General features: G+C 32.9%; 1 protein-coding gene across 1 annotated transcript; it reads right to left on the bottom strand.

Moving 5' to 3' along the window:
- Positions 1–2,412: 2,412 nt before the first annotated feature.
- Positions 2,413–4,768, bottom strand: LOC125220667 (fatty acyl-CoA reductase 2, chloroplastic-like). The gene is made up of 7 exons (XM_048122820.1): positions 4,554–4,768; positions 4,091–4,179; positions 3,813–4,012; positions 3,642–3,742; positions 3,381–3,531; positions 3,130–3,291; positions 2,413–2,506 (listed from the first exon to the last, which is right to left on the bottom strand). The coding sequence occupies exons 1-7, from the start codon at positions 4,723–4,725 to the stop codon at positions 2,413–2,415; spliced, it is 969 nt and encodes a 322-aa protein (XP_047978777.1). The 5' UTR covers positions 4,726–4,768.
- Between the last annotated feature and the right edge of the window lie 7,247 nt (positions 4,769–12,015).

Below are 12,015 nucleotides of genomic sequence, written 5' to 3'. Positions count from 1 at the left end.
TTATACTAATTAATTAGTACTTTGTGATGTAAAACGTCCGGGGGGACTTGATGGAAAACCCTTGAAGAAGTGTTCCATTGAATGATCAAGGAAGATACAGAAATAGAAAGGTGGATCCCAAAAGTTTTTTGTGTGTTTCGTGTTTTGGGTTTACATACATTTTGGATGGGAAGGATCCTTTAATGGGGGTATTCGAGATGCACTTACTAGAAAATTTCCCTTCATAGTACCCAAAGGTATGTTCTAGTAAACAAGTTTCAATTTTTTTTTTTGTTATCGATTTAACTTTAAGTAATAATCAAAATTTTCTTTTTTTCCGTAGATAAGTATTTTCTGTAGATCTTTTGGTATACCAATGGACCCTTTTTGCTCCTTATAAGGGGATTGATACCATCTCAATTAGTGGTCCACTAAGGCAACTCCCCCAAAATCCAAAGGAGTTATATAATCAGACATGGGCCCTTTTGGGAAAGTATGAAAAAGCTTTTGGGGTTTTTCAAAAACGATGGAAAATTTTTAAAAAATATCTTTTTTTTATGTCAAAAGCATGTGAAGATTATCAATGCTTGTGCTATTCTTCCCAAACTTTTTAGTAGAATCCCTAATGATCCCTTGAGGGAAGTGGATCTGGGTTATGGGGTTCTCCAAAATTGATGATCATAATAGGGGGAAAAAAACCAACTTTGCCGGGGGATTATCATAATGCGGAAGAGGCTCAACATCGGATCGAATTACAATTGTTCAAGTTACTAGTGAGTGGACTAGATTTAGGGATAATCTGCCGGCTATGTTTTTCATTATCAAAATAGGCGTAACTTTTTGTGTGTGCTTATGAAACTAAATATGTAATAAATTGGTTGCACCCTTATACATTTTTGTTTATTTATTTCCTGAGGGACAATTCATATTTCATTTGTTATTTTAGACTACTAAAAAATTTTATTTTCTTAAATAGACTCTTGATATTACTTATGTCACTGTTTCTCAGTTTTCCTTTACGACTAGGAAAAGTATGTATGTATACTATATCCCAAATCGAGCGAATTTTTAGTGTTTACAAGTACTTAATAAAAACTAGTACTCCCTCCGTCCCAGAGAAATTGGCATACTTTGAAAATGGCACGGGATTTGAGGAGGTTTTATTTTGTGTGTTAAATGGAAAGAGAAAATATAATTTTTATATTCATGTGAGAGAGAACTTTTTCCAAAAAGGGAAATGTGACATCTTTTGTGGGACAAACTAAAAAGAAAAGTGTGCCAACTTCTCTGGGACGGAGTGAATACTAAGTACTAAAATAGTGGGTCAAGTCAAATTTTCCTCAGCCACGAGGTCATCACATTTGGACCTTCCAATATACATACACACTACGAATTTCACATATTTGATTTTATATATTTCCACCACTTTTTCCAGCACCCCTTGGTCAACACGAAAACTGAGAGATTTGTTACTTATAAAAATTAAGAAAATCAAATCATAATTCTTCATCCTCAACTCACAGCAGAAAATTACATATAGCTCTCACTTAGCTCCAATTACAATCGATATTCTTTATAAGTTAGTTAAGATGTATTCCCATAAATTGAGTATTCTCTCGGTCATATTTTTAGTTTTTATTATTATGTGTATGAGTAAAGTACAGTTGTGGATGCAGCAAAAATATTGTTAGAAAATTCGTCACAGATGAATCAATTCAATCTTCCAAAAATGTACGAGAACGCAAAAGAAACGATGTCGTTTTGGTTTCAACAACTAGCATCCGGACCTAGGACCAGGCCACTAGCTAGATTATTCATTGTTGGTGGTGGAATGAGAGTTTAAGAATTAGCTCGTAGTATTTCACTTGGTTATTCTTTATTTTTCTCTATTCCATTCTTTCATTCTTGTAAAATTTCAAGATGTTAGATATTGTTTTTTAGATTTACACACATCGGAAATGATATAACCTGGGACTTACTATTGAAGGAAATGTATAACCAATGACCTTATGTATTTAGGTGAATTTTCAATTTGGCTCGTATTCAAATATTATATTTAATCTATGCATATATACGTGTCCACTAATCGCGTCTATTCTACAATAAATCCTAAAAACCCATAACCAAATGCAATTTCAAAGATAAAAATAAAAAATACGTATATCAATACACAATTCAATGTTGGGTGCAAACCCATCTCGCATCGGACGAGGAAGGAAAGTTGCATCGGATGAGGAAGGAAAGTTGGAAGGTGTATATAATTTCTGTCCATCCCAATTAGTTTGAGGTCTTTTTGGGTTTAGGGTTTAGGGTTTAGGACTTGGCCCAAAGTGGACAATATTAAACTAATATTGTAGACTTGCAGTCGACGATCTTAACAGAAAGTTACATAGGATGCACTAAAATAGAAAGAAAGTAGAGAAAGTAGTGTACTTACAACATCCAAACATCCAAAGGCACTAGCGGATTTGCATAATAAGCTGGGAGTATCCCCTTTCCATATGAAATGATCACGGGTCCCAACGTCCTAAAATCAAATAATTAAACTTTTGACCATATTTGAACAATAAACCGTTTTATGAAACTTTTGACCATATTTAAACAATAAACCGTTTTATTTCATAAATTGATGTCGTTCATGTAAACAACCACTAAAAAAAATATCAGTTTACCGACGGAATTACCGACGGAATTTTCCGCGAGTGAAATATTTCCTTTTTAATTAATGTATTTTCCGTTGGTAATTACGTCGACAATGCCGAAAACGTCAATTGTGTCATAATGACATGAAATTTGTCATGGGCTTGCGAAACTGGCCAACGAGGCAAACTCATTGCATTTGCCATGATCTATGATGGAATTTCACCATCTGTCATCATTTAAGAGACAAAATCGTCATTTCAATTTGTGTAATTTCATTTTACTTCAAAACTTATTGAGTTCTTAGGATTTTAAAACCATTTTTAAATAGTGGATTTAGTTGTTTTGCATTGTAATCTCCATATATTTCGATTTCAAGAATGCATTGTAATCTCCATATATTTCAATTTCAAGAAACTATGATTTCTCTGATATCTCTCGAGTTCACATAACACGTTTACATCATAAATAAATAAATAAAAAAGAGTATGTATAAATATATAAATATACCTCAATCCTTGTATCCAACCAGGGAGAGGTTCACGATAGCAGCTCTCAATGCAAGCTGGCCTAATTATAAGCAAAGGAACATCTCCTCTTATTTCATTCAAACACATCTCACCTATAGCCTTGCATAATTGATAAGTGGTACTCCATCCCAACAATTTAGCTCTGTTACAACTTACATCCTATCATTAAAACAAATTAATATGCAAACAAATATAATGTTCTTACTATAATAAAATTTTCACAATTATAACCTCTGTTGGCCACACTTTACGAAAAAATTGGTGGCATCAATGTTGTTTGGGGATGATTTGAGAAGCAAGCTAATCTCATCAGCTACATCAAGGCCTCCCATATTCAATGGCTTTTCCAACACAACACCTTCTTCTCTCTCAGTAACATAAGCTACAAAATGAAGTTATGTCAAACTAAGTTACACAACGGATTCGGTAAATTTATACGTCTAGTACATTAATACTGGACTAACGTACTAGCAATATGCCGTTATTAATTACCCGTAGATATGTGTGTGAATAGGTCGAGTTTGTCGCATGTCTTGGCAAACCTCATAACTCGTTGAGGCGCGTTCACATTCGTATCAAATAGGAAGTCATATCTATACATGTAAAACATAAATTTTTGCAGTGTAATGGAGTATATATATTGAGATGAAATTGGAAGCTAACCTCTCATAAAAAGTAGTGGAAGCTGCAGAATGGATAATAACATTTACATCTTTTTTAATTGATTCAATACTTTCAAAATCCATTCCAAGATTTGGGTGACCGATATCTCCCATCACAGCTATTACCTTTGCCTTCACAAATGCTTCAAAACATTTCCCATGTTTTTCTTTCAAACACGTGAACAATTCTGAGTTTATTATCTACATAAAGTATTAATTGATCTAAGATTAAATAGGGAAAAAATTACAAATCTTTTGCATTTAATTATGTAATTGTACCTCACAGTTTAATCTATTAAATGCAGCTTCCTTGTCTTTTGCTTTTATTAGCAAGTACATTTTGCCCACCGATGTTAATCTTAGACCATCTCCGAGGGTACTCCAAAACCTAAAATGAGATAGGTATTTGGCTCCAATAGTACTCAAAAACCAATCCCATTTTTGATTTTTGAGAAAAAAATACCTATCTTTAGGTTTACACTAAACCTAAACCTAAAATTTTTTCAAATTTTGTGTGTAAAAAAGACATAATTTAGAGAATATTCTTTTAAGTTTGAGTTTAGTGTAAATGGTTGGAGTAAAATCAATATTTAGTGTGACATTTATACTAAAATGAGTTTGAGTTTAGTGGAATGGTTAGAGATGCTCTTAATATCTTTTCCACAACAATAGCAAACCAAAAAATAGTTAAGATAAATATATAATGAGAAATTTTGATTTATAAAATTTTTATTTCAAGTACCCTTTCCAAGTAAGCCGGTAGCACCGGTAACAAAAATGTTATTCCCTTCAAAAAATTCAAGGATTCCTATTCCGGCATCCACCTCTTCTCGATCGGAAACTGCAGCTTGATCGAATGGTGGCGGATGGCAGCGATGGGAGAAGTGGGAATTCCTTTTGCCTAAATTTTTCATACTAAAACCGTTAAAGGGAATGTTTGGTTTGGTAAAGGATTTTCCTACATAATTAGTTTTGAATGAAATTGGAGGGTAGAATAATGAGGTAGTAGCTGCCATTCACCAACATTATGTCAATCTATGTTTTGATAGAAATTTTTTCCTCGATTTAAATATAAATATCCATGATAATATTATCATGTTTTCCACCCTAATGAACTTAAGACAAAAAAATGGTAAACCCACTAAATAATTATGGTATAAAATTGCTATCTTTTCTTATCCCGCATGCTCAGTTTGTAACTTAATTAGCTAGATAAAAAATACTAGTACTGATGATAGGTCTATTTTATTTACTACTACTAACTAAGATGGATTAATGGAACTTTGGGGTGTCTCAAAGTCACACGTTGCAATTTGCTTGATTTTGGTCACATTAATTGAAAGGAATGTAGAGTAACCTCACAAGAAATTAATCAATTGCTAACTAATTAGCAATTTCAAACTAAAATTAAATTTTAACCATTAAATTACAAGATTTAGTGGTTGAAATAATGCCACATGGATTATATTTTTAATTAAAAAAATTAATAATTAAAATTAGATGGTATTAATGTCAATTCTCTCTCATTAAAATCATCTTAAAACTTTAAATTTACGTAACTCTCTCGATTTAAATTATTTTTTCGCAAAAAATATATCAAATTAAAGATAATTTTATAAGGATTCCAACAAGATCTCAATTGCATATGTTCCGACGACGTTCGGATGATGAAATTTGATATTTTTTATTTTAGTTTTCGTAAATGTTGATAACCAGATTTTTATCAACAAATACATGTAAAAATATCAATAAAACTATGTAAAAATCTCAATAAATATGTGTTGATATTTTCTTGTACTAGTGTTGATATTTTTATGTCATATTGTTGATATTTGTAATACACTATGTTGATATAAAAAAATTCACGAAACATAATGACGATATTACCCTTTTGTTGATATTTTGTCTACTATTTATTGAGATTCGTAAGATTTAATCTCATCCACTTATTTTAAAATTTAAAAATGGAGATTTGATCTTGATTTTGTATTAGGATGATATAAGCATTAGAATATGACCCACCAATCAGATATCTTATAACTTAGGATAAATAAACACGGCTATATATTGTAGTCTATGTTAGTGTTGTTCTCAACCGCATCAAGTATTTGCACGCTAATGTATTTATGTTTCATGGCAAAATATTATAAAAAGGACCGATTATAGATAGACAAATATTATTTTATACTAATATATGTTCCATAATAGATGTCACACTTTTCTTTTTAGTTTGTCATACAAAAAATGTCATATTTCATTTTTCTGAAAAAATTTCTCTTACACATTAATATAAATATATCAATTTCTCTTTCCACTTAACACACAAAACAACACATCCTAAAATCCCGTGCCAATTCCTAAAGGTGAAATTTACTATGAGACGAAGGGAGTAATATTTGTGGGCGAGCAAAAAAAGTTCCTAACACACGTTGGCAATGTCACAAAAATGAGGAAAAGCCAGTTGCATGGGTTTGGTTAAAAAAAAGCCTTCATATCATCTAAAATATACGTCTCCCTCCTTCCCGACTAAGCTAAAATCAAAATTTTTGGACACAAAACTTAAGTAATTGAGTTAAAAAGTACGAGAGATGAATAAAAAATAAAAAGATAAAGAGAGTAAAATAGTGATAGAATAAAATCAGAGTGATTGGATGTTCTGTATTTTGTTAAAAAGAAAACAAACTTGAATTAGTTGGAATATTTTAAAAAAGAAATAAGACCCAATTTAATTGGGACGAAGAAGATGGATGAATTATTGCTCACCACTTGATAAGAGATGTCAATGCATCCCAAAATTTGTGGGCTGATTCAATAGTCTGCCCCAATGGGCTTGCTGGGTTGACCCTTGGTGCATCTATTGTTTATTTGCCCACCTTATTCGATAATTCAATGGTGACTTTGATAAAATAAATAAAATTAAGTTTATCACAAGAAATCTTCTTAACTTTAAAACATGTTTAGTTTGATCGACTTTGTGTATAGATTTGATTTCAATTCTACAACTCCTAAACTAGAATTTTAACCTGTCAATATTCAGCATGCCTATATATTTTTATTGTTACATCATTCAACAATTTAAAAGTTATCAAACATAGTTTTTATCCAATGTACTAGCATTTTTTCATATTTTATACTGATACTAGTATTTAATCGTGTTTTAATCTATATTTGCTGAGTTATTAATAAATTTAATTTTTATCTATGCCAGTGAAAAAAAAGAACTAGATAGCTTAATATTAACCGTTAGACTGTTAGTTTGATGGACTACCCCAAAGGTGTAGAGTTTAGATTAAAAGAATTTAAACTAATAAAATATCAATCCATTAATTAGCCCATAGAGCGAACCATCTCTATTCATAATCCACAAATTTTTTGAGTTGAAATGTTTTTTTCCGGTTCAGCTTATATGTTTTCAAATGCAGAGTGGAAAAAAATGGATTACATAACAAACTTGTGTTGCATCATAACAAACTTTTCCTGCTATCACCGTTATAAACACACAGCATATTACATTTTACTGTTGCCACCAGCTTCCAAATTCCGAGCTCCAGTTCTAAGGTGATTCACTTCTCCTACTTTTTTCTTCTCTAAAAATAATGCTAGTTCTCCATTTTTTTGCTTATAGATCAGATGATGGCACGTCTCGGAGGATTCCGGCATTGGTTTTCTGATCACCGGTTGAATCATAATCGATTTCCGGTAATGATTTTCTTATCCCTATTTTCCTCGGTTATGATTCAATTACATAGTCTTAGAGAAGTTAATTTAGAGGAGAGAGAAATTGAAGAGAGAGACTGGAGTTGGACACATTTTGATTTTCTGGTTATCCATAATTCTGATGATCATTTCCTATCTTTCCGGTTATGATTCAATTACGTAGTCTTAGAGAAGTTAATTTAGAGAAGAGAGACACTGGAGTTGGAGACATTTTGATTTTGTGTTTATGAATAATTCATGATTTCCTTTTTGATTTTCATCCATCCCACACCACCGAATCCAAATCCAGTTGCATATGCTCTTTTACGTTCGATTATATTAATCACGCCTTTAATTTTATTAAGTCGCATATATATGCTCATTATTTGATGGCTTCCATTGCATTCAAAGATGCTGTATGATAGTTGATAGAGAAGTCGTAGACTCGTAGTAGATTATAGTGATCAAATGAATGCTCCTCTTTTGCATTCTATTGCACTTTTTATTGAGTTGCATATGCTCATTTCCGTTGATGGCTTGAATGGCATATGTTGAATGACAAGGTTGTAGTACGATACTAAAATCGTAGCAGATTATAGTGGTCAAATAAATGCTCTCTTTTAAGTGATCTACACAAGTAATTGTGCCTTTCATCGAGTTGAGTATGCTAATTAGCCGATAGTTTCTGTTGCATATGTCGAATGATTAACTCAAAGAAGTATGGCAGAATATAGTGATCAAACTAATGCTCCTCTTTTTACGTTCTATACTAATAATTGCGCCTTTATTGAGTTGCATGTGATCCTACGTCGATGGCTTCAATAGCATATGTAGAACAACTAACTCTAGGAACAGTCCTCGAGATGTTTTGTGGCCAAGTATATTTATATATACATTAAGTTCCTATAATTTTAAAGTTTGCACGCATACGTATTTATTTATATTAACTTTTTCACTTTTATATGTTTTAGTTCATATGTCAAGTTCGACGTTGCAGCTCGAGTGATCCATTTAATAGATATCCATTCGAGGACACCTTTCACTTTCGATAGTGATCCACTTGAAGTGTCCGGCAGCATTGACACTGATCCATACGAGAAGGAATGCGTCGGAAAACGTGTAGTAAAAATGAAGTTTTCATTTCTATTCCCCCATTCAGAAAAGGGGCTCAAGTAAGTAAAGTTGAACCCCGATTATATGCTTACGGGATTTGGAACATAAGAAACTATGTTTAGTTTGGTAAAGATCAAGACTATAATGATGCGGTAAACAAGAGCTTGAAGGAGTATGCTGATGTAGAGTCCTATTATCCACAAATCCACTCTTAAAGACCGAATTAGAGACCAAATTAGGACCCTTAGATTTAGTTTTTAATGGATGAGATTAGCCCATACTTTAATAATTTCACTCCTTCATTAAGTAATTAATTTATTTCAATCTAGGGGTATTTTGGTCAAAACACATGTAGGGTAAATTTTTTGAATCAACTGATTCAATTCACGCGGTTCTCATTCAACTCACGCAGTGTTCGTTTTCAATTCTCTCTCTATTTCTTCTCCAAATCGACGAATTTCTCCTCCAAATCGACGCTGATTTCTCTCTCCAAATCGACGTTGATGTATTTCTCTAAATCGACGCTCATCTTCTGCTCCAAATAGACAATTCAAAGTTGTTTCTCAGGAAAAATCGAAATGGTTGACACAAGGAAGTCCTCGGGCGATAGTGGATGCCAATTGCGTTCCACCAGAACTTCTGGTGAAGGTAATATACTTTTAAGATTTCCAGATGTTTAATCTTAATTTACTTCATCTAGTTCTTAAATTTGTTTCCGATTTTAATCAAAACAAATCTAGGACTAAAATATCACTGCAAGAAGACAGCTACGGGAAGAAAAATTCCTGAGGAAGAAGGTATAAAAAATATTTGTTATGAAGTAGTAATTTGATAAAAAGAAGTTAAAGCCCTAATATAAAAACTATTTGTTTGTTTGGTTTCTTCATCTCGTCAGATGCTTAATCTGCTTTAGTTTACTCGATTTTATAATGCTCTTGTATGAAACTTGCTATAGAGGTTAAGGGCTGATGATGGTAATGCTTAGAATTTCTATACAATGACACAAACACTTGTTGGTACATTGTTGGCTACTACTGTAAAATTACATACATTGATCTGTAAAATTTAATTACATTGATCTGTAAAGTTTACTACTACTACTACATCACAAGCAGAGATCAGGTTGTCACAAGTAGTTATAGATTCATGTTCAGCTTATCACACAAATTTATGAATTCATGTTATATTGCATATAATGATCTTCGAGCCTGTACAATTCATGCCCGTAGATGATTTGAATAAGGTAAAAAAAAAATGCACGCCACTACTCTATGAATTAAAGAGCCAAATGCAATACACTGCTCACTTGCATTACTTCATTGGATAAGATTTTTACTTCATTCCCGTAGGACTTCAAATGCTTCTACACATACTTCATTCCAATAATTTAGTACATTATTCCATGTGTTTATTAAACCATATTAGCGCCATGGCGTTGGTGATAGATATTGTAGAGAGAAAGAACGGCACGCGACGGCGAAACCACATTTACGTACTGGAATGAAGTAAAAATGTAACATCCCGAATTTCCGAACCCTAATTTTAGAGCCCTAAAATTTATTATTGATGACGTGGGAGATGTGAGATGTGAATTATTTGATAAATGAATTTATTGCATGAGTTTCTTTGACCGGGAAGTTTGAAAAGTCAAACTTGTTGACTATGTGAAATGGCATGTGATTTATTAAATTATGAGGTGAATTATTTGTTTAAGGGTGAGTGAGAATATTTGGGAAAATTTTCCATACTAGCCACCTAAATAGTGAGATTTACGAACCTTTGGACTTTTGGAGAAGGAATTCTATTTTTTCCGGATTTAATTTAATTCTTGGGATATTTATCCGAATTAAATCCAAAACCCAATTATTTCCCTATTTCTTAATGGGAAAAATCGAGCCCTATTAATATTAAGGTGATTTTAGAAAATCACCTAGAAGAAGGAATTTATTTCATTTTTAATTGATCCCTTATTGATTTCCTTCCATATCTAGAATTTAAATATTCTACCAAATCTTTCCATACCTCAAGAGATCTTGCCATATCTTATTTTAGTTAATATAAAAAAAAAAATCCATTCCTTATATATTAACCATACTACACGCCTATTTCCAATCTCTAAGTGGGTGATTTAATATTTTATTTTGCTCCGTGATATTTTATTCTACTCCGTAAAATATACCAAAACAAAATCTTGGCTAATTGGGAGCCATATATTCGAAAATTACATGCCTTGATACCCTAGTCTATTTTTGTTAATTCTTCTTCCCTACTTCACAATATTTATTTATTTAATTGTCGAGAATAAAATCTTACCAAATATTCTATTACCTAAAGATCTTGTTGAGCACTATAAATAAGAGAACCCCTAACCCTAGCCCCAATAAATTTCGCCCCTCTCCTCTCTCCCACTCTCTCCAATTTTTCTTCCATTCTCCAATATTTTTGTCATCTTTTGAAGAAGAATTGAAGTTCAATCCAAGAATCTTGAAGAACCAAGGCTAATACTTAATTCCTACCGATCGTTTTTCTCATAAGGTATTTTATATTCATCTTCTTCGTTTCTACTCGACTCCTCTTCTTTCTAACCGATTAATCGGTCTTCTTGAACCCTCATGCATCTTGGTTGAGTGAAAGTGGGATAAAAGGGATGTGGGAATATGTTACATGTGTGTGGCGTGTATGTGTGTGGCGTGTGTGTGTATGCGTGGCGTGTGTGTGTATTGTGTCATGTGTGTGTGTGTTGTGTTTGTGTAGTGTGTGTTTGATGGCTAAATATTCTTGTGTGATAAACATGGTTTTTATTGATTAGTAATGATAAGATAAATCGTTGGAAAAAGGGAAAAGTATTGAGACATGCATGAGTAAGAGTAGTGTTGAACCTAATTCGTGATATGTGCCTATGTGATTAAAAGGTGAAACTTTGGTTGCGAAGCCGGATAACGGAAAAGCAAAACTACTTGAAATCTAAGCAATCGAGGTGGGCTTTATTCTTAAACTCTTTTACTTCTTGCAAAAATATTGATTGGTGTTACAAGGGTGGTTTAACTGTTATGTCATGCCTATGTTTGTTTTGTTGTGATATTGTGCGCCCGATGCCTAGTTTGTGAGTTCGCTCCATTGGGCTAGGGCTCCGGATATGTTATACGAATTCGGGTCTGAGTACGGGCCGCAAACCCTACCAGGCTGTGTACACGTGGGGATCGGGAGCCGTCCTTGCTAGTCGGCCGGTCTCGTGGGCGAAAAGTGTGGCCACACTTTCGTCGCACCATGGATATGATTGTGATTGTGGAATTTGATAAGAAAATGGGGGGTTGTTTGATTGGCCAATCTATGGAAATATTTTTGTGATACTCGTTGAATATTTATTTTGAAAAGTGTAAAACCTCGAGTTCACT

Source organism: Salvia hispanica, chromosome 4 (assembly GCF_023119035.1).
Source record: "Salvia hispanica cultivar TCC Black 2014 chromosome 4, UniMelb_Shisp_WGS_1.0, whole genome shotgun sequence".
NCBI lineage: Eukaryota > Viridiplantae > Streptophyta > Magnoliopsida > Lamiales > Lamiaceae > Salvia > Salvia hispanica.
Note: the sequence above shows the minus strand (reverse complement) of the source record. Positions and strands in the feature narration are given on the sequence as shown.